Source organism: Pogonomyrmex barbatus, unplaced genomic scaffold, assembly GCF_055798465.1.
Source record: "Pogonomyrmex barbatus isolate J1 unplaced genomic scaffold, ASM5579846v1 scaffold2, whole genome shotgun sequence".
In the NCBI taxonomy this organism is placed as follows: Eukaryota; Metazoa; Arthropoda; class Insecta; order Hymenoptera; family Formicidae; genus Pogonomyrmex; species Pogonomyrmex barbatus.
The window spans coordinates 25,576,686-25,600,264 of record NW_028297116.1 but is presented as its reverse complement, the minus strand read 5'-3'; the positions used below and the strand labels follow the sequence as shown (position 1 = coordinate 25,600,264).

Sequence of the window (23,579 nt, the reverse complement as noted above, 5' to 3'; positions counted from 1 at the left end):
AACATTCGGAAATTCCGCGTTCGCGAGTGCACGCTAAGATCTAAGGATCAATCATGTAACTTTACGTGAAATTTTTCACTTTTCATTTTTCACTTTTTACTTTTCATTTTTCATACCTTGACATTTCACGTGAAACTTTTCATGTACAGCGATTATGTATGTAGCTTGGATACGTGGAAAGTGAAATCATGAAACATAGTTTTTAAGTAGTTTTCATAGGTTTTATAGCTAATAAAAATTATTTTATTGGTACAGTATTATATACATCTTTTAATAACCAATTGTATATGTACTACGTACACTTAATCTTAATGCAGCCCTAATCTTCTCTTTCCGAAGCATATTTATTAATTCTCTAGATTTCTGCCTTTTCACCACCAAGGTACGTGGCAAAAAAGTTCATGTGAAAAATTTTACATTTTCACGTTTGAGAAAGTTACATGATCCCGCAAAATTGTACATGATTGTAAGTTCATGTAAAACTTTTCATTTTTCACTTTTCCAGGGAAAAGTTACATGATCGACCCCCTAGACTGTGTCACGTCACGCATCGTAACAACCCGCGGCCAATCACAGAACCTTGTCTTCTCACGCAGAGCTTGACCAACCCGGGTGGAGGATCTCGACAGGAAGCTGGAAAAAACCAAGGTAAGGAATTCGTCTAAATTCTAAAGTCGCATTCTGATATCGCCGCGATCCGCGACGTGACATGATTTTAATTCTGGTGAAAGAGTGAGATATTTAGCATGAAACCATCAGCTGATATAGTTAAACGATGAAAATCTAGTGTTTCTTAATCTACACATATTAATTGATAAAATGACCACAGTTTTTTGGGTTTTAAATCTGGCAATAGAAGATTTTTATTTTAATTTTTAATGACTATATATTCCGTTGTAGATAAATATTCAAATTTTTTATGAAGATTGCTAGTATATATAACACATTATTGTTAAGATGTAAACTGAGAAGATGTAATACTAAAAAAATAGAGTGAATCAGAAAGAAAACAAAATATTGTAATTACATTTTTTATTATTTATTAAACTTGCCATAAATAAACATCATTTAGTCAACTATAATATTTTCAGAAAACTTATCTAATATCACATTTAAAATAAATACCATTTCCACCATTTATATTCTCTTTATCAGCTTCATTATCTGAAATGTGATTTATAGTTTCTATGATTAAAGAATATTTTTTTTCTGCAAAATTTGATGTATAGACTCTTTCATGCAGACTTATTTAACGACTCATACTCTTCGATGAATTGCAGCTCATTACTTTAGACGTCTTCAAGCTTAGTTCTCAAACTTAGTTCTCAAAGCTGGCTTACCTCTTATGCTCCTATTTGTTTGAAATACAGAAAACACTGAAATAGAGAAATTTTCTAAATGAAAGGTTATATATTTCAAATAAATTAATAAATTATTGCAACTTACAATTATTAGTAATGTTGTCTTTCTTAGTGTCGTTGATGTATTTATCTTTTTTGCACGGATAGGAATATCTATTCTTAAGTTCGTATCTCTTTATTTTGCTAAATATTAAGGTTATATTTACAGTTGTGAAGTTACCTTTATTGTAGTTTTTTGGAATATTTTGATATGAATATATCTTCACTACTTCTAGTTATGTCACTAATAATTTTTTTCGCTGCGTGATCGCGAAAATGACAAACGGTGAAACCGTGAGATAATCACGGTGAAAATCTAAGCTTTCTTTCACATAGAGCGTATTTCGCAGAATTTTGAGAAATGCGTAATTAATACAACCAATATCTGATTAGGGTTTCTGTTGTACTCTCTAACAAAAATGCTAAACTAATTTGTGATTGATTTTTGTAATCTTTGTATTTGGAAAAGTACGCTTTATGGGGAACCGAGACTTTATGTACGAGTATGTGTACGAAGAAGTCAAGTAGATGTGAATCTAATCTGTGAGAATGTATTCAGAGGGAGCGTTCCAGATGCGTACATTTTCAATCGGACACGCCACTCACATCAGCCGATGCCTAGAAATTTTCTAGTGAGTCACCTATCAAAAATTTTTTTATTTAATCGACCAATTGGCAATGTGTCCAATTGGACCTCACCTTATTCAAAAGTTATTATGAATCCTGATCTGTTGTTATTAATAATATGAAAGCGATGGCAAAAATGGAAGAAGATGAGACAATTTCAACATAAAATTAAACGATATAATATTTTTAAATTGTTTGGAATGTGGAAACTGATTGTATATCAAAAAGAAAAGGCTCGTCATAGAATGGAGTGAGGTCCAATTGAACACTGTCCGATTGAAAATGTGCGCATCTGGGACGCTCCCTATAGAATATGGGTGCATCCGATATATATTCTCAAAAAGACGAATATTATTACAGGATAACAGTGACAATCTGGTCAAAGAAATAGAATTTGAAGATTTCGAAATGTTCTACAATTATTATAGAATATCAATAGAAATGTTTAATCAGTTGTTAGATATTGTTGGGCCATGCATTGAAAAACATAAATAATATATATATATAATTAATATATATATATATATTAATATATTTTATATATATATATATATATATTAATATATAATAATTAATATATATATATATATATATTAATTATTTATATATATATATATTTATTATTAATTAATTTGATATGATTTAATTAATCATTATTATATTAATTAATTAACTTATTCTGATTTGATTGATTTATTTTGCCAAAAAGCTCTGATTATTCTGATTATTCATCGTGTATGTGTTTCTTCCGCAAAAAAATTAGATTCAGCATAATAATAATAGCATAAACAGTATAAAGCAATTAGGCAGATTCTGATATTCAAGTGAAATGATGTGATTGGTCAGCGCAAGTTACGTTGCATGTGACAGCACCCGTCATTAATATATATATATATATATATATATATATAATTTATGTTTTTCAACGCGTGGCCCAACAATAATCATGGTCTAATAACTGATTGAACATTTCTATGGACATTCTACAATAATTATAGAACATTTCAAAATTTTCAAATTCCATTTCTTTGACTTGGGAGTCGATCATGTAACTTTTTCTCTAGGGCGGAAATATGAAAAGTTTCACATGAACTTATGACCATGTATGATTTTGCGGGATCATGTAACTCTCTCAAACATGAAAATGTGAAATTTACGTGAAATTTTTCACTTTTTATTTTTCATTTTTTACTTTTCATTTTTCATACCTTGACATTTCATGTGAAACTTTTCACGTATAGCGATTATGTATGTAGCTTGGATGCGTGGAAATCATGAAACATAGTTTCATAAGTTTCATAGCTAATGAAAATTATTTTATTGGTATTATATACATCAGTATTATATACATCTTTTAATACAATATTACAGTATTAAAAGTATACAGTATTATACACATCTTAATAACCAATTGTATATGTACGTACACTTAATCCTAACGCAGTCCTAATCTTCTATAATTCCGAAGCATATTTATTAATTCCCTAGATTAATGATCCCCAGAATTAATTCCCTAGATAATTGATCCCCAGAATGGCGTAATGTGTTTTAGTAAATCACTAGAATATGTAGATTACACTTACGCAAGTTACACCGCATGTGACGGCATCCTAAAAGTGAACTATGGCTGCGTTCAGCAGAGAAAGCAGATCAGTGAGCGCTCAGTAATTTTTCAATATGATTGGTCTTTACCTTTAGATCTTCGTTGAATGAAGTGTAGAAACCAATCATAATAAAGAATCACTGAACGCTCACTGATCTGCTTTCTCTGCTGAACGCAGCCTATGTCACTGAAAAATGCGTAATCGATGCCCTGAAGTATATATTTTCAGTATTGGCAGTGAATATCGGAAGGCAGCCCTAATAGCGAATTCGATTGGACGCACCAGTGTGAACTGAGTGTCATCTGTCTCACTTTTATCAATGTCGATAGAAGCTTGAGAGGGAGCACTCAGTGCGCACTCGTGCGCACTCGTGCACCCGGTTGAATTTGCTATAATTTAATTTTTTTAATAAATCATCTAATATTATGTAATAATAAATTAAATATTATTGAATTCAATATAGATTGTAATTAAAATACTTTTGATTGTAATTAAAAAACTTGTATTAATATTCTTTACATACCTTGATACGATTGTATAGATTTAAAAAGTAAGTAATTTTAGGTTAAGAATATGTTGCATTAACATCCTGTTTTGAAACACAATAATAATAATAATAATAATGATAATGATTTATTTAAATTTTAGTTTATTATGGCTAGCTCAATAACTACGTTATGTAACATTCTTGGAATTGACAGAGTAAACATGGATGGTAAAATGATTTTAATCAAAGAAGAACATGGTACCAATGCAAACTTTTTGGTGAACGCCGTTGTATCACATACGTTAAAAAAGATGGACACTGCGATTTGCCTTGTTCTTTGTCATAACACTTTTGGTCATTATCACAACATTGGGATGAGATTTGGCTATAATCTTCTCGATCTAAAAGAAAAAAATCGGGTTACTGTGATCGAGCCAATGAAAATTATAACCAATGATATCATTGATATGTGTAAGAATATTACAAATAAAATGGAAACAATAATTCCTGATGTTACTTCTGCAGAGCATATAGATGTTGCATATAAACTCTTTACATATGTCAAAGAAAAATATGATGAAGCTGCAAAGTTTACTAAATCTGTTGTTCTTATCATCGATGATATAAATCATTTTTTTGATCTTGGTCTTGATGTATGTGATATTATGTATTTTATGAAATATTTAAGATCATTCCTGGCGTTGCATCCCTCATCACAACTTTGTATTCTTATTCATGTATTTCGAGAGGATTTACAGACATCAAATGCAGACATCATTACTAATGCCTTAAAACATTCTGCACATTTGTGTGTTACGACACAACCATTTAAGACAGGATATTCTACAGATTCATCCGGTAAATTAACTGTTTATTGGAAAACAGATTCTATTAGATCTAAATTTCATTGGATAGAGAAAATGACATATCTATTTAAGTTGTCGGATTGGCAAGTAAAGATTGGTACATCTGGTGAAGAATATGTTTTGTAATAGGTAATAATTATTAATAATTATTCAATTTGTGTAATTATAATTATTTTTTTATCTATTTTTAATGTTATACATATGTACTGAAATAAAAAATTAAAAGCAATCCATCTTTTTACATTAATTTCATTTGTGACATGATTTTCAACTTACGAAGAGATTCCTTTAAATTGAATAAAGATGAATCAAACATTTATTAAGAATATTAGACTTATTTATTATTATATTCAATTTTCATTATATATTTATTTGTATAATAGCAACACATTCTTGCTGTCGAAAAATAGTTGTTTACAAAGCAATAATTTATAAGTTCAAAATAGAATGTCTGTAAACAGACATGCAAATTTCACTTTAGAAAATAAATTTAATTAAATGTATATACATACATTTTCATGCATATAACAATTTTATTCAGAAGTTATTAAATAATGTTATTATATTTATAATCGAAACTCTGTATTCTTAATATTTATATTCTCCATACTATTAATACTTGTATTTTCTATTTCTACTTTTTCTTTCTCTCTCTAAATGTCTTCATATTTTTTCTTGTGCTGTTCTTTCATTTGTCATTTTGTGTAATGTAGACGTTGCCTGTCATTCTGTCATGCATGTATATGAAAATAAAACAACTTATAACGTAGGCATTGTAGATTATTATAATAAGAATGAGAATTGATAAAAGAGATAAAAAAAATAGAAAGATTGTGTAATTCTAATTGTTAGTTCTAGTTGTCTAATTGTTGTTTAAAAATACAAATGCTTGATTATTTAATTTGCATAACCATATTTTGTTTTAATGATAGTACTTTTTTTGTTAAATTTGAGTAAAATGGTCATTGCTAAATATCTCTAAATTAAACGCAAAAAGATATTTCGAACAATCAGTGTTTGGTCAATGTCATCGGTACGTTATTGTTTACTTCCTATATACAGTTTTTTGAAGCAGTAAACACTTGCGAGAAACATTAGAGGTGATATCTTTAAACCACAGACCGACGCAATTATATCCGAAACACTCGCGTAATTGCAGATTGGCTAGTTTTTGTGGGAGACAACGAAAAAATGTATTATAAACGTAAATCGTTCAAAATTGCTGTTGTTGAGTCGAAAATTATTACTCATGAGGAATAACAAGAACATTTCACCATTGATTCGAAATTAAAATATAATCTGAAATAAAAAAAAAAGATTAGAGTTATATTGTGATCAATAGTTAATACGCTTTTTAAGCCGATGTTGATCACAAATGACAAATTAATTTACCTAATCATACCACATTTTTTAATATTAACATGTAAGATATATAAAAAATAAAGGCATGTATACAAAAGTAGATCTTAATGAATATTTATTGCATGTTGAATTTGTTTATTTTATTGCGCGAGAGGTTAATCGATGTAAGATAATAAGAACAATGTTGGAGTGGAAATATTATTGCTTATATATAGATGAAAATAATATTGATTGACAATCCAATTGTCATGCTATTATGTAAATATTGTCAATTTGTGTACCGCCGTATTTGCAAGAGTGCATTTTCGAAAATAATTGATAAATTATAGAAAGAGATCTATTAACAAATCTCATAAAAATAATTTGGTGACTTAATAATTTAAAGAAGATGCGAAAAAAACAATTTAAAATTCTTGCAAAAATGTGGAAGTATATGCATGCATGCGCGCTCGTTTTCATATAACACATGCATATGACACATAAGATGTGTTATTTTAATTATGAAAAATAAAATTTTACAAATTTAAAACTTTATAAAAATTATGGATTCTTGAAAAAGAAAATTTTTTACGCTATCACTTTTTTATAAAATGGCCTTTTGAAGATTATTTTAAAATTAATATTTAATTTTCAGACTAGAAATTTCAATATTTTTTAATAGAATTAAATTTTACAATTTGAATGTAGAAATCTAGTATTTTTTTATCCACGATGTTTTTTAATAATTTTTTAATAAATATTTTAGGAAATTTATGTAGAATTATTAGGTACATGTCTTTTTTTTTTAAATATATTGAATAGAGTAATCTACTCTTGCATTTTTTTCGATAGAATCGATTCAACGATAGAAATATGATAAAATACGGCTTTATTATGCATGTGCATGCATGTAAATGAATAGAATAGTACACGTTTATCTTAGCTATCCGTTCCATGAGTTTCGATTCTCGTTCTAACAATATTATGACGATTATTCCCATTGTGCGTAAATTGCGCCGAATCCATGCTGTCATCGCTCGCTATTCGACGAAGTTTCCTATCACTAATTTAAAAGAAATAATAAAATAAATTTATTGTACATATAATATATATTTTCCATTACGTATATATATATATATATATATATATATATATATATATATATATATCTAATAATCAATATCATATTTTGGAAAAACTAAAAATCATTTATCATACTCTGAATTTTTTTTTGTATTATTTTTCATTATGAAAACATAATTAAAAACAAATATCAAATTATTAAGTTTATTAATATTATCGAACTAATATTATCGAAGTATGTCGTATTTTTGTATGTTTATGTGTGACATAATATTTTGTATATTGATATTATATTGAATATATATTGATATTATATGAATAAAATTTGCTCACTAGTTTCGTGTGTTCGCTGCTGATATTGGCGGAAATAAGGTGGCTGTTGAAATTAATGGCTGTACTACTGGCCCCATTACATGCTCCTCTTCCTGCGGTTCTTGAATCGGTGGTAACGGTGAATCCCAGTCGGAATCTGTAAAACTATTTTACCAAACAATATACATATATGCATATATATACATATATGCATATATTATTTTCCTTAAGCAAGACGAATTCAGGATAATTTCGTTAATAGACCGCACACGAAGAAGGAAATATAGAAAATAGCTGACCACGAGGAAAATCGATAAGTCGCATAACGATCGCAATAACTGATAAGTGTAGACGATGAGCCATCATTTCTTCGCTCTGGTAAAACACGCGTTCCTAGAAATTGCATAAAAATTTTCACGCTCGCATGCGACACGTAGAACTATGCAAAAAAAATTATTACACATTATTGCCTTCATTATTGCTATCATTGTCGTTGTACGTATTGATTTATGTATTTATGTACGTATTTATTTATAAATGATAAGAGCAAAGCATTTTCGCATGAAGCATAATTTAATATAAAATATACTATAGATGAACAATCAATTTCTTTCAACTGTTAGAAAGAGATATTCGATAATTAACGCCAAAAAGAAAAGTCAATTGCACGATTTTACTTACCCGCTAGTTATCCTTAAATCGTTATTAAAATTGTCATAAATGCTGAGCCTGCTGGATATAGGTGGCAATTTTTCACGATTGAGAGATGACGTGGCCGGAGACATAGCGAAGTCACCAAAAGTGCTATCAGTATATGTTGCAGCTTGAATTTCTTGCTGATACATAGCGTAGAGATTTTGCAAATCGAGTGGAAGCGCCAAATGACCGTCTGCCATTTAAAGTTCGTTGATCGAGTGAAAATATTTTACTTTTATTTACATATGTAATTCATGCAGAAAAATTAGTTCTAAGGTTACATGACGTCATTATATTTACATACAATACATATGTATTCAAAAAAATACGATGAATGTCGCAAGAAATACAAGAGTATAATGTATTGAAGGACAATATTCAGCACCTGAATTATATTTTTATTTATAAAAGCAATCATTCAGTAGCATCATTCAGTAATGATTGAAAATATCAAAATATTTTTTCAGTAATAAGAATAACCAGATCGATAAGCTAACATTAACACAAATATTAATGACAATATATTGCAACACAAGCCTCAAGGAAAATTAAAATAGCTTTAATTACTTCCGCGTACGATATTCAATACAGATGTAATACTTGATATTATTGCATAATATAAGATATTAATGGATATTGATTACATGAAAGTTACTTAAAAGTATAAGCAATTAAGAATCAGAAATTTTATTATATATAATATTACTGACCTTCCATAATCCGTCGTTGCCTAGTAATAATCTCGTCGGAGATTTGTCGTTGTCGATCATAACGGAGCAGTAGTAGCTCGCGACGTCTAAGTTCATGCTGTTTGACTAATCTCTCGCTCTGCAGCATCATCTTATCCGCTTCGAGTTCATGAACTCGCAACATCAATGCCAACAGTTCGCGTTCCTCATCCGAATTTATACGCGAGGGTAATTGCTGGAAAAATATCAATATTATTATAGAAGAATATTTTTGAATTATAAGTTTCCCTTTAATTTGATTAAGATTTTATTTTAATAATCGTTACTCCACTCAAACTATAATTTCATCGTATTGATGTAACGATAAAGAACGCTTCGTTCTTATTTAAATTTTTTAAATTTGCTCGATTATAAGATATCTATTCAAAAAATCTTTTGAGAATTCTCAGTCTTTTTAGTTTTGTTCAAATTTAGATAAAATTAAAGAATTCTTAAATGCAACTTTGAAAAAAGTTTATTTTATTGTACGTGCTTTTTAGCATTTCCAATCACGAAGGAAAGTCATATATATGTATAGTACTTGAATATTAACTCTTTGGCTTAATCACTCTGAGAGAAAGAGATATTAAAAGGTATTGTTTATAAAAATTTGTAAGAGTTATATATTAATGTATATGATTTACACGGATATGTATATCATACTGACTATTAACTTGAATTATTGGCATATTATCAACAACAATGTTATAAAAATAAAATTATCAAAATTTTTCTGAGAGAAGCAAAATTTAAATCTAGAAATAAAATTTTAAAAAATTCCCTGAATTATAAAAAAATTTCTTATTTTCTAATTTTCGGAATTAAAAAAATTCCCAGAAGATCCTTCAATTTTCCAAAAGAATTTTTTAAGAACACTCTAGATTAAAATACGATAAAAATACAAGTCTTACATCCTCGAGCATAGCGCAGCACTTTCGACAAGTTTCAAGTTCTTTTTCCGTAACAGCACGCATTTCGGCATATCTTTCTTGCTCTCTCGTGATCTCCGATAATTCCGTCCACGCTTGTTGCACAGCTAAGTCATTTTCAAGTTCATCTTCTAAAAGATCTAAGTAAAAAATCCCTTATTAAGATATTATCAATTCTGTTGTAAAAATAACAGGTGATAATAGGTGACAAAGTACTTGTAACTTCAACTTTCTAATTATTAGATAGTTTTTGAAATATATTTAAGTTCTCTTTTTTTAATCAATTTTTGAAAAAAAGCGATACATACTGTTGCGGCCGTGCGGTATTCCGTTCGGCGCTGCTAAGAAATAATCAATATCAATCGATAAGAGTTCGAATAGAGGATCGGCCCTTGGCAACGCGTCGTTCTCCGACTGTTTTATAGATTTGACGGCCGGATTCTGCGGTGGCCGGACGCGTTTCTGTACCGTTGGTTTAATAAAGAGCGAGTCTTTCTTAAAACAGTGTTCTTCCTTTCCGAGAGCGCTCCGCCGAGTATCGCGATCACGGGAATTAACGCCGCGAACGCGACAATTTTGGGGGCTCGTCCGGGATCGAATTTTTCGATTCGTGTGTGTGTGTGTGAGAGAGATAATGGCGGAGCGACAAACAGAAGAGACGGGGACTGGACAGGAAGAGGCGAAAAGTCGGAGAGTGATCTCTGCGAGGAAAAGGGCCTGCACTCGAGCGGAAGGACCGGAGGCGTCTCCGAATTTGGAGGAGATTCTTCGCTTAACGCTGGAGGAGCTTCGCTCTCTGAGGGAGGAGCGCGCTCGTCGAGAGACAGAAACATTTTCTATGCCCGGTCCGCAGGAAGAGATTTCGTAACGTCCGATATCAGGCCAGTCATTTCCTTTTTCAAATTTTAATTCCGACTTGAAACTTAAGCCCGATATTTATGATGGTAGTGTTCCGTTGCGCGAATATCTTACGCAATTTAATTTAATTGCGCGGGCGAATAATTTGGGAAACGCGGAAAAGGCTGTCGTATTAGCGTCATGTCTCCGAGGAAAAGCGCGTGCGATTTTGGAAGGGGGCACGGATTTTGAGAACTCTCAATTTGAAAATTTAGTCGCGCGTTTAGAACTACGTTTTGGAGAAAATTTATCCTCGCAAAATTATTATTATCAATTTACGAATCGAAAACAGAGATTCGGAGAAGATTTAGCTGCATTAGGCTCGGATATCGAGCGTTTATCTCGATTAGCTTATCCTGAATGTTCTCCTGGAGTTCGTGACAAAATTGCTTGTTCTCAATTTGTAGTTGCATTGTCTGATGTGAATGTTAAACAGACATTGCAGCTAGAAGGGTTAACGTCTTTGAGGGCTGCGGTAGAAAGAGCTTTGGCTATTAAAATTATTAGGGAGAATTGTTTAAAAGAGCGGAGAAATTTTAATTTTAAGGAGGTTAAAGATTGCTCGAATTATAAGAGCAATCCTGATTTGAACGGGTTCAAAGTAGAATCTCGTGGAACGAGGGGATTAAATTTTATGAAAAAGAAGAATTTTAAAATTCAAAAGAAACAGGAATGTTGGCAGTGCGGAAAACAAGGGCACTTCCGTTCCGAGTGTCCATCACTTTCTATTTCACAGCAGGGAAAATAGGTTTTGTCGAACTTACAGGGGCGGGCTCGACAAATGGAAGAAATGCCCCGGGTGTTTGTAGGCGTTTTGAGAGAGGGTGTGAAAAATCAAGAAATTTTGTTTTTCAAGGCTCTCTTAATGGGAAAGATTGTTTTTTTAAATTGGATACGGGCTCCGATGTGACCTTAGTGAGTAGTAAATTTATAGGGAGAAAAGGGAAGCGTTTTTCAGCTAAGGAAGAAAATTTGAGATATCCTACGGGGGAAAGAGTCCCGATTAGTTTTAAAATATTTGCTAAGATAAAGTTAGGGAGATTTGATTTAGAGTTACCGATTTTCGTTGCCGATATTGGAGAGGATTGTATTTTGGGCGCGGATTTCTTTTCACGAATAGGGATGCAAACTGTTATAGAATCTTTTCTCCGTGGAGGTCATAGGGAAGATTTTTGTCGTCGAATTAAGCAAGAGGACGAAGCTGTGCCCGCGGAGTTGGAAGAATTCTTTAATAATAATTCCCGAGAGTTGGAGGAAGATCAGAGATTAGTTTTCGCTACATTGTTGCGAGAATTTCGTGACGTGTTTTCGGAGCAAGCTGTTGCAGGAAAGTGTGAAGTTCTTCAACATAAAATTGAATTAATGGATTCTTGTCCTATCAAACAGGCTCCTAGGAGAATTCCAATTCATATGCGTTCAGAAGTTGAAAAAATTATGGAGGACATGAAAGAACAAGGGGTAATTGAAGAATCTTCAAGCCCTTGGGTTTCTCCAGCAGTTTTGGTAAAGAAGAAAGATGGATCTCTTAGATTTTGCATTGATTTTCGGAAATTGAATGCGGTTACGAAAAAAGATTCTTATCCGCTACCAAGGGTTGACGATCTTCTTGATCAGTTATCGGGAAATGCCTGGTTTTCTACTCTAGATTTGAAGAGTGGTTATTGGCAACTGAAAATTCGTCCCGAAGATAGGGAAAAGACTGCTTTTTCTGTGGGGAATGGACTTTGGCAATTTGTTGCGATGCCTTTTGGTCTGTGTAATGCCCCAGCTACCTTTGAACGTCTTATGGAACGGGTGTTACGGGGTTTACTTTCGAAAATTTGCCTGGTTTATTTAGATGATGTGATAGTTTTTGGCAAAACCTTTGAGAAAATGAAAGAGAATTTAAGAGAGGTTCTTCTGAGATTTCGTGCTGCGAAACTTAGTGTTAACCCAAAGAAATGTGATTTATTTAAGAGACAGGTAAAATATTTGGGTCATATTGTTTCTTCTGCCGGGATCACTACGGATCCTGAGAAGACTGAAGCGGTCACTGAGTGGCCAGTTCCTCAGAATAAGAAACAGGTCCGGAGTTTTCTTGGATTTTGCTCTTATTATCGGAAGTTTGTTAAAGGATTTTCTTCAATTGCGAAGCCTCTATTTAAATTAACTGAGAATTTGACTAAATTTGAATGGACTGAGCAATGTCAAGAAGCATTTTTGAGGTTAAAACAGGCATTAACGTCTGCACCTCTTCTTTCCTTTCCGAAGGGGGAAGGAAAGATGATTTTGGATACGGATGCTTCAGGTTTTGGAATAGGGGCGGTACTTTCACAAGTTCAGGACGGCTGTGAGAGGGTCATTGCTTATTATAGTCGAGTTTTGAACAAACCTGAGCGGAATTATTGCACAACAAGAAGAGAGTTATTAGCTTTGGTAGATTCGATGAAACATTTTCATCATTATTTGTACGGAAAGAGTTTCTCTATTCGAACTGATCATGCTTCTTTGAGATGGTTGATGTCCTTCAAAGACTTGGAGGGACAATTGGCTCGTTGGATGGAAAGGTTACAACAATACGATTTTGATGTTGCTCATCGAAAGGGGATTATACATGGTAATGCCGATGGTCTTTCGAGACGCCCTTGTGTAGAAGAAAAATGTAGATTCTGTTCTAAAGTGGAAGTTCAGAGAGGGCTTTTGGAGGATAAAGTAGTTGCTCGTATTGTTTTGCGTGAGGATTCTTCTGAGGATTGGCGAAGGGCTCAAATAGAGGATCAGGAACTGGCAATGTTTTTACTTGCGAAAGAAAATGATTTGCGACCTTCTTGGGAGGAAGTTTCTTCGAAAGGATTGTCAACCAAGATCTATTGGCAACAATGGCATGCCTTGGAAGTCCAAAATGGGATTTTGCATAAGAGATGGGAGGCTCCTAATTTGAAAAACAGTTTTCTTCAGTTGATGGTCCCGCGAAGCAAAGTGAAGCAGATTTTAGAAGAAGCTCATGATACTCCTTCTGGAGGGCATTTCGGGATCAATAAAACGCTGGAAAAGATCCGGAAACGTTTTTATTGGGCAACCTGTAAGAAGGATGTTGAGGAATGGTGCAGAACCTGTAAGATTTGTATTGCGAAGAGGGGTGCTGCAGATAAGGGGAAATCTCCTTTGCAGATCTTTAATTCGGGAGCTCCTTTTGAGAGGATTCAGATGGATATTTTAGGCCCGTTACCTGTTTCTTCTTCAGGCAACAAGTATCTCCTAGTTGTTGTTGATTGTTTCACTAAATGGGTAGAAGCTTTTCCTTTGAAAAATATGAGAGCTACTACGGTAGCAGAAATTTTTGTTAATCAGGTTGTTTCTAGATATGGGGTCCCGTTGGAACTTCATACTGATCAGGGAAGGAATTTTGAATCACAGCTCTTTCAAGAATTGATGAGAATTTTGGGAATTAGGAAAACGAGGACGACCGCTCTTCATCCTCAGTCTGATGGTCAAGTTGAAAGACAACATCAGACGATTTTACAGTATTTGTCAAAGTTTATTGAAGAGAATCAAAAGGATTGGGATCGTTGGATTCCCATGTTTCTTCTTGCCTATAGGACCTCTAAACATGAGGCTACAGGCGTAACTCCTTCAGAATTATTTTGCGGAAGAGATCTTACCTTGCCGATGGATTTGCTAAGAGGTACTCCTCCCAGTTATGGTTTTTCCGAGTCAGCGGAGGAGTACGTTCGAAATTTGCGGCAGAAGCTGGATGAAATTCATCAGAGAGTAAGAGAGAGATTAGAATCAAGGTCTTTGAAGATCAAGTGCCGCTATGATCGAAAGGCTAGGCATCCCGTTTTTGAGGAAGGACAGAAGGTTTGGTTATTTAATCCTCATCGTAAGAAGGGTAGGTCTCCCAAACTACAGAACGATTGGGAGGGGCCTTTTGAGATAATTAAGAAAATTAGTGATGTAGTTTTCTGTATTTCTCGTTCAGGTGGTCGGAAAAGCAAGGTTGTGCATGCTGACAGGTTAGCTCCGTATAGGGAAAGGGAAGAATTTTAAGTAGAGATTTTCGGGGCCCGGTTTTCCAATTTCGACATTACTTTTATTTCTTGTTAATTGTTTTGAGTTACTGTGTTCTGTTTTATTTTTCTTTAAGCTTCCTTCCGTCGTGAGAAGCGTCGTGGGGAGATCCTCGAGCCTGACCACCAAGCAAGATCTTCAGGCTCGTGCTTCAAACTGAAAAGAAGTCTGCTTCGCCCCCGGTTTTCCGAGTCGTGGTTTTTCCGGGGGACGATGGGCGAATGCCGAGGCAGGGGCTTAGTGTGTCTTTTAGAAAGACGAAAGGGTCCACGACGATTACCCCCACTTTGCCCGAAAAATAGAAGAGAGAAGTGCGCAAAGCTCAAGACGAAGAGTCAAGAGTGAAACGCGCGAGAATTTCAAGAACAAGATTCTTCTGAAGAGTAGAGAAGACTGGGATTGGAAGTAGCGGCGCCCGGTAACCTGAGGCAGCAGCCCAGGGTAGGGCAGGAAGTCGCAGGAGCCCAGAAGTCTTTTCCTAAGAAGAAGTTCTTGAAAGAGGAAGAATTGTCGGGACGACAATTTTATGAAGAGGGGGGCAGTGTTGCGGCCGTGCGGTATTCCGTTCGGCGCTGCTAAGAAATAATCAATATCAATCGATAAGAGTTCGAATAGAGGATCGGCCCTTGGCAACGCGTCGTTCTCCGACTGTTTTATAGATTTGACGGCCGGATTCTGCGGTGGCCGGACGCGTTTCTGTACCGTTGGTTTAATAAAGAGCGAGTCTTTCTTAAAACAGTGTTCTTCCTTTCCGAGAGCGCTCCGCCGAGTATCGCGATCACGGGAATTAACGCCGCGAACGCGACAATACATAAACATGCCAGAATAATAATCTACTAATAATCTATAAATAATCCTTTTAATTAATAATCCTTTCCTAAGTATTATAGTGGATAGTTTAATTATTTTTCAAAATGATTTTCTCTTTAAATTAATATATATTGCGAAATTTGAATAATATTAAAGATTAAAGATTTATATGGAAAACTTGAAAAATAAAACTTGAAAAACAAAGTTGAATCTTGCATTTTTTTCGTTTCTTATTTTTTTATGTTAAAGAAATTATTCAAAAAATGTAAGCCATCTAATTACAAAAAATGTGTGAATATAATATAAAAAAATTAAAAATTAATTAATAAAAAAAATTAATCTCTTCAAAATGTATTTATGTATTAATGTATTAATTTATAATAAATGTCTAATCATGATAACACTGATTAATATTACACTGAAAATTAAAATTTTTCTTACCCATGTCGTCTATTTCGTCTACTTGGTAATCTGTATCAGGACGACGCGTATTGGAATCCCGTGATTTTCCATATACTCTATTATTTCTTGATTCCCAATGTGAGATTACAGAATGCTGCTGTTCAGCAGTGATATTTAGGCGCAAGAGATGGCTGTCCAGTTCCATGAGTTTCCTCCTGTCATATTATTTAAATTAGTGATTTAAGATAATTTATAGGATTTACATTAATTTTATAATGTTTGAAGAGTTAGAGAATCAAATTGTTTTTAAATCAACCCGTCAAAAAGGTATTTTTATATTTGTATTTGTTGATAAAAAATAACTGGAACGATATGTCAAGTTTTATATCTGATGAAGCTACGAATATAATTAAAACGTAATTGAGCAAATAATAATAATTAATATGATTTACTTTTTTATTATTTTTTTATTTAAATTATTTATTATTTTTATATTTGAAAACAATTTTATATTATATTACAGAAAGAGAGAGAAAGAGAAATCATAAATATAAAAAACTTTATGTAATACAAAAAATAGATAATTTAGGCATTACACAGTTAGACAGGATTCTTAACTTTTATTAATTTTTCTAATTTGTTAAATAAATTTAAAAACTATTTGGCTTTTGTTGCCAATATTTATTTACAATTTTTAAAATATAATAGTCGAAAGCTACGTCTTCCTTTTATTAATGTAATACTTGAATTGTGTAGTGTCTGAATTATTTATTTTCTATTGAACATACTGATCTACATATACTTATTTGTTTCTTCATGTAATAATTCGTCAATAATTTGTTTAAGTAATTTAATTTTCATAATATCGAAAATTTAAAATATTAATTTGTAGGAATAATTCGAAAGATATATATACAGGATTGATTAAAGATCACCTTTTACTTTTAAAGAAGATAAGACGTTGTATTGTTAATTAACAGATATAATAGTTGTTACATTGAATCGAGAGTATATAAGAGTTAGATAGAAGAAAAAAATAAATCCAAAGAAAAAGCAATAAAACATATAAAACATATAAAGGGCTTTGCGTCTGTAATATATAGTGACATCTAATATCTTTAGGATAAATTTTTGTTTAATATTTAACATAATTTATTATAATATATAAGTATATATAATTTAGAAGAAACAAATTTCATATTTCTAATTTCTATAGTACCGTATTCGTATACACACCTCAGACGCATTTGTTCCTTAAAAGCGGACACAATTTTCTCCCTCAATGATTTAAAATCGTTATCGCGAGTATCATCTAAGGTTCCCTTTGCGTCTACTTCCGTTCGTCTCGGTCTCTCATCCTTCATTTTGTTTCGTAGGCGTGAGATCTCGTTTTTCAAATCACTGATTATGTCACGATATTGCGCGACATGCAGATAACTGACGTCCAATACATTCCGTTCAATCTTATTAGAGATTTTATTGGCGCGGTCCGCGTAAATAAGAGTATTTTTACTCTCGTTGCGATGCGCGCTCGCCGGTGATACGTGAGCGATCATGACGGTTCGACAATTGCCATTAAGGGCATCCTTCAGCAATCGGGTGAGCTTAGAATCGCGATAATTCACGTACCGTGCACCACCAGACAGGGCATTGATACAGTTGCCCAATGCTAAAAGAGATCTATTGATATGTGCGCCTTCCTGTAGTCTTTTGCCCTTGTTCTGTAACGATAAATTTAATTGAGTTGACAGAGAGATCTTGATAATTTATAAAAATGCTAAAATACCTCGCAGTCCATTCATTTATAGAAAAACTTGGTAATAAAAGAAGAAATTAATTATGAATCAAGCATTGTGAATGTGTTATGTGCGTGCTCATATTTACAAAATGATTCAAAATAAAATATGAAAAATTTAGATATTGTTAAAACAAATTAATTAAACTAATGAAAACGTATATGAAATATCGAAAAGATCGGTTTTTAAAATCAATATTTTAAAAAGGGGAAAGATTAGTTGATTTAAAAAATATTTTAAGAAAATTATCATTTTTCCTGCTATTGAACAAGAAGACTTAAGAATGATAAATAAAGTTGATCATTTCATTAAATATTCTAATTGGAACACAAAAAATGATACAAAAATTAAGATCGACTTACTTTTGTTTGCTTGGCTCGTTCAGATCCAGCAAGATCGATCATAAATAGTCTTCCTTGTTTCATTTTGTTGCGCAAACGCTGATCACCTTCCCGGTGGAAGAATTGTCTGATTGTAACGCTAAGAAGCGCGTGACTTCGTGACGAAGTTTTATTCGCGGCGGTTGGTTCTATTGTCCTCGCTTTATTACCTCTGTGTAAAAGTTGCATAACCTGTAAATATTAAATAATAAATCATTCGAAATTACCCTTGTAAAATAAAAAAAGGGCATAGTTGCGAAATAAAGCGTTATAAAGTTATAAATAGTAAAATTATTTATCTTCATATTCTTTGTTTTCATCAACATATTTGAATCATCTTTTTTCTTATTTTTTTTTCTTATGTGATTAGCTACAGTTCTATATGTTTTTTTTTTAAATAAGATCTTTTTGTATTTTAAATTAAATTTAAAAAAATTATATTATATTATAATATAATAATTATATTATTTAATTTAATTTAATTTAAAAAAATTTTTTTAATAACTTTGATTACACGTAATTTTTTATAAAATTCTAATTTTTTTAGGTTGATCGATTAAAACATTTATTTCTAATACATTTATTTCTGAAAAGACAAGGACAAATTAATACAAAATTAATACAAAATTCAATATTCTCTCAAAAGAGAAGGGATATAAAAGAACAGATTTTACAAAAAGTAAAAGCGTTACAGTTTTCTTTTATATTTTTTTTTCTTTGTTTCTCTGTTTTCAGTTATGTTGTCATCAAATTGATAATAATAATAAGTGATAAATAATAAAATATTTTAATTTTAAATGAATTTTTTTAATGATCTTCTGATCATCTGTGTCTAATCATTTAGACTGCGAAAAGACTATATATTCAACATCTTTCTTTGTAAATAAATTTCAAAATTTTAAATAATCCAAAATATGTAAATAATTTATTTCACTTCAATTTAAAAATCAATATTTTTATTATAAACTCGTATTATTATATTATACGTTATTTTAAACTATCGTATAAATAAATACTTCTTCTGTCGAGTTGATGGAGATTTCTGTTAATCCTGAGACTTGAATGTTACGACCATGAGTATCATCACGCAGATCCAAATATCCCGAACTAGGATTGAGAAGATCACGGATGTTTTCATTGTAAATCTCCATGTACGACATTGTTACCTACAACAAGGTACAAACGTTTAATAAAAGTTTAATAAAAGTTATTCGATAATATTTTGAAAAATGTCTCCAATAATTTTATATACGTGAAAAAACTTTTGTAACAAAATTTATTTTTGATTGAGATAATATGAAAATAATAAATAAACATTTCTATTACAATGTAATTCTCCTCATTCATTAGATTTTATCATCACACTAAATATTATTCTGTGAATAAAAAGTAAATTAATATTAATATTAATATTAATATAAATATTATATAATATATTATATATAATAATTATATATAATATTAATATTAATATTAATATTAATATAAATTAATATTAAAAAATTAATATTTTATAAGATATTTTTTATTTTACATTAAGTTGATAAAGAGTTGATATAGAATAAATTGTAAGTTATTAATTTTAATTATTATTTATATCAATTGATTAATTTTATCTATAACTTTTTTTCTGTTAAATTATTTTTCTGTTAAATTATCATGAATAATTAAAAAATCATTATGTTCCGATAAATGTCTCATAAAGTAAAGAAGCTAAAAATCAGGAGAAAAATGATTTGAAAAATATACTTTTTTTCAAGAAACTTACAGTGAAGTCTATGTTCTCCGATAATTTTTTGGTCGCTAGGAAGATATCATTTAGAGCACGCACCATAATTCCAGGACTTGATGACGTCCCTACCATTGTGTGCGTTTTTCCTGAGCCTGTTGCACCATACGCAAACACAGTTGCATTATAACCATTTAGAACATCCTGCGCTAAATTTTTTGTGGTACCTTCGTAGACTTCTTCCTACAGGATAATAATTTTAATGAATAAATCGGTACAAATGTTTCAAAGATATAACAGAAAATATGTATTTAAATAATTGATTCAGAATTAATAATTAATTTTACTTGTGTCGAAGTTTCTCCGAAAACTATATCATAGAGATATTGTCGTGGCATTGTACGTTTTTGTTTATCACCATCCTGATCTTCCAGCATTACCATCTGCAGTTTGACCATAAAAATATTTTGATAAAAGTTATACAAATTCGAATTAAATTAGTGAATAACAAGATAAAAATATATATACAATATATTTGGATGTTCCAAAACTCCCGCATTTGGAATACGCTACGTGATTTTTTATATTAAAAGAAACAACTTTTTCCTTTAGCAAAATTGCGTGCGACGAGTAGTTTTACAGTAAATTAAATTAAAAGTGACTTATGAGCGCGTGTATGTGCGTAGCGGTTAGGGCCGGCGCGCGTTCTTCAGGCCTAGGACTTATTCTTTGACGACTTCACGTATTGTATTGTTTAAAATATAATACAAGTTAACAAAATAAGTATTTGTATTCATCCTTTACAATCCGTAACAATTCAATAAAAAAATTGTCTGATTTCGTAGCATTATCTGGAAATAAAAATAAATTATATTATGTATGAATTGAGCATTCTATTATTTTAATTATTTTTTTATTGTCGTATGCGCAATTGCATATAATAATAAAAAAATATTGAATTTAATGAATACTTATTAATTACGTGAGCACGTAATCACAAAAAGTAAAAAAATTGATTTTTTTATAATATCTAAATAATTTGTTAAATTCAGTATATTTTTTTGTTATATGCAATTGTGCAGTAATTAAATTAATAGAATGCTCAGTTCATACACTATAGTGTATTTACATTTATTTTTATTTCGAGATAATGCTACGAAATCAGACAATTTTTTTATTAAAGGATGAAAATAATACTTATTTTGTTAACTTTTATCATATTTTAAACAATATAGTACGTGAAGTCGTCAAAGATTAAGTACCAGTACTGCGCCAGCCTGAGAAACGCGCGTCAGTCCTGACCGCACCTATGCACATACGCGCATTCATTCGTCACTTTTAATCTGATCCACTATAAAAACTATTCGTCGCACGCAATTTTGTTAAAGGAAAAAGTTGTTTCTTTTAGCATAAAGAATCACGTAGTGTATTCCAAATGCGGGAGTTTTGAGACATCCTGTATATATATATATATATATATATATATACTTCAATTGAACTTTTAATAAACTGAATCAGCAAATAAATAATGAATTTACCTTATTATTAATAGCGTGCAAGGATCTAGTGCCACTTTCGTTGGAAGCCAAGGGTCGAATACGAACAGCGACCTATGATTAAAAATTTTGAGGATTTTAAAAATTTCAGAAAATTGCTTATTTGAACATTTCAGAATTCTTGAAAACAAAATATTATACACAGTATTTGCATATTGTATTACAAATTATTTTATCAGAAAATATCAGCAGATATATAGATTTTATGAGTTTCACTAGTTTTATGTTGAACATACATGACACTTGTCAAAATCTTTAAGGATACCTTTAAAAATATCCGAATATCACAGACAAATATTCTTTTGAAATCCATTTATGAAAAGATTTAATATATTTTTGTATATTTTAGTCATATTAAGTAAAATGCAATACTTTTCGTTAGGTAATTTAATCGATTTTAAATGAGTCGCGATATGTACCATGAGTTTCTCCTCCAATGCTCCTCCATTTTCGCGTTCTTTGAAATTATTTTGGCTAGTACTACTACCGCTGCTATTACTGCTGCTGCTACTGCTGGTACCGCTGTTGCATTGTGTCATTTTCATGATGTAGTATTCCACGTGTCATTAAAACGCAATGTAATCGAGATCAATTGGCATGACCTGCCGGGCAATATTAACGAGTCGTCCGACATAACTGTCGCATTTATATAAAGTTTGCACATGCACATGTCTCATTATCATCTGATTCACCCACATCGATTTCTGTCATGGAATTTTTTGTTGGACACATATCTCCGCGGATAATCATCGCGTCACGAAACATTTTTCATACTTTACAGAATTTGTATTTATATGAATAATAACAAAATTATAGACAACAATAATTAAAGACAAAGAGATAAACGAAGGAAAAGCTTATAAAAGTATCGGAACGAAGAGAGAAAGAATAAATGAAGAAATTAAAAAAGAAATTTTTAAATTGGAGAGCAACATTGTTAGAAATAATGCATTGAACAAATTGACGATTGCAATTTATTATACGAAATGCATTTGCATATACATATTATAAACAAATGCATGTCAAAGTGATGCGACGCGAGTTCAGTTAAACGCACTTAATCAAAATACATGTTATCACGGCACAGTCAGGCGGCCGACTGGAAAGCACCTATCCACCTGCACAAATAAAAGCCTTTACGAACTTACTACACGCAAGGTGTACGCGCAATATACTTTTGTGTATAGCCGTGACGTTCGATTGGACAATTTGTATTGATGACGGCGGTTAATGCTAAACTGCCGTTTTTACATTGTTATGTTACAGAAAACGATGAAATGATTGTTAAAATAAGATTAAAATTTATTGTTTATTTTTTATTTATTCCTTCAATATTATCATAATTATATTATATTAGAATAATAATAGACTTTGATAGAGGGAAAGTTATGTCTGTTTATAAATGCCTGATATTGAAAGAGAGAAAAGAGAGGGAAGGAAGGGGACAAAAGTTGCCGATTAATTATTAAAATGCAAAGTAATTATAATGATAAAATTGTAACTTTCTTTAAGAGATCTTTATTTGTATAATATTTTGTATCATTTTTATTATTTTATATCATTCCTTTTTTGAAAATTACCTAAAATATATTTACTTTAAATATGTAAATTTATTAAATATGTAAATAAATATATTTACTTTAAATATGTATATTTACTAAAAATATGTATATAACTTAATTATATATATATATATATATATATATAATTTTATATATATATATACTTTATATATATATACATATATATATATATGTACTTTACACACACACACACACACACACACACACACACACACACACACATTATATATATATATATATATATACAAACTTTGAATGCTATATTTTTTAATGCTATATCGCTTTTAAATGCAAAGCTGTCAC

At 31.2% G+C, this 23,579-nt stretch overlaps 2 protein-coding genes and 1 long non-coding RNA gene across 5 annotated transcripts; 1 reads left to right on the top strand and 2 right to left on the bottom strand.

Annotated features, from left to right (window-relative positions):
• Window positions 1–1,067: 1,067 nt before the first annotated feature.
• LOC148936846 (uncharacterized) lies at window positions 1,068–2,181 on the bottom strand. The gene is made up of 2 exons (XR_016139049.1): window positions 1,447–2,181; window positions 1,068–1,376 (listed from the first exon to the last, which is right to left on the bottom strand). It is a non-coding gene; the product is annotated as an uncharacterized LOC148936846 (long non-coding RNA).
• A 1,777-nt stretch (window positions 2,182–3,958) lies between these two features.
• Elp6 (Elongator complex protein 6) lies at window positions 3,959–5,213 on the top strand. The gene is made up of 2 exons (XM_011637188.2): window positions 3,959–4,181; window positions 4,280–5,213. Exon 2 carries the CDS (start codon window positions 4,286–4,288, stop codon window positions 5,108–5,110), a length of 825 nt encoding a protein of 274 aa, XP_011635490.2. The 5' UTR covers window positions 3,959–4,181; window positions 4,280–4,285; the 3' UTR covers window positions 5,111–5,213.
• Window positions 5,214–5,454: 241 nt separating this feature from the next.
• On the bottom strand, window positions 5,455–22,828 carry LOC105426112 (Kinesin family member 19A). 3 transcript variants are annotated; one of them, XM_089076049.1, is made up of 14 exons: window positions 22,113–22,828; window positions 21,676–21,747; window positions 20,485–20,580; window positions 20,177–20,380; window positions 19,425–19,574; window positions 18,391–18,600; window positions 17,469–17,953; window positions 16,272–16,447; window positions 10,056–10,213; window positions 9,127–9,340; window positions 8,402–8,609; window positions 7,742–7,885; window positions 7,258–7,388; window positions 5,455–6,283 (listed from the first exon to the last, which is right to left on the bottom strand). In XM_089076049.1, the coding sequence occupies exons 1-13, from the start codon at window positions 22,236–22,238 to the stop codon at window positions 7,265–7,267; spliced, it is 2,367 nt and encodes a 788-aa protein (XP_088932175.1). In that variant the 5' UTR covers window positions 22,239–22,828; the 3' UTR covers window positions 5,455–6,283; window positions 7,258–7,264. The 3 variants fall into 3 exon arrangements, with proteins under 3 accessions (XP_088932175.1, XP_088932174.1, XP_088932173.1); XM_089076048.1 differs by lacking the exon at window positions 5,455–6,283 and having other exon boundaries at window positions 6,445–7,388; window positions 22,113–22,397; window positions 22,751–22,819; XM_089076047.1 differs by lacking the exon at window positions 5,455–6,283 and having other exon boundaries at window positions 6,445–7,388; window positions 22,113–22,466; window positions 22,751–22,812.
• Window positions 22,829–23,579: the final 751 nt, after the last annotated feature.

Coding starts and splice junctions, on each gene's coding strand:
- Elp6 (XM_011637188.2), top strand. CDS start 4,286: ATGGCTAGCTCAATAACTACGTTATGTAACATTCTTGGAATTGACAGA.
- LOC105426112 (XM_089076049.1), bottom strand. CDS start 22,238: ATGAAAATGACACAATGCAACAGCGGTACCAGCAGTAGCAGCAGCAGT. Junction 21,748..22,112: donor CATTGGAGGAGAAACTCATG/GTACATATCGCG, acceptor TTTTAATCATAG/GTCGCTGTTCGTATTCGACC. Junction 20,381..20,484: donor TCGGAGAAACTTCGACACAA/GTAAAATTAATT, acceptor ATTATCCTGTAG/GAAGAAGTCTACGAAGGTAC.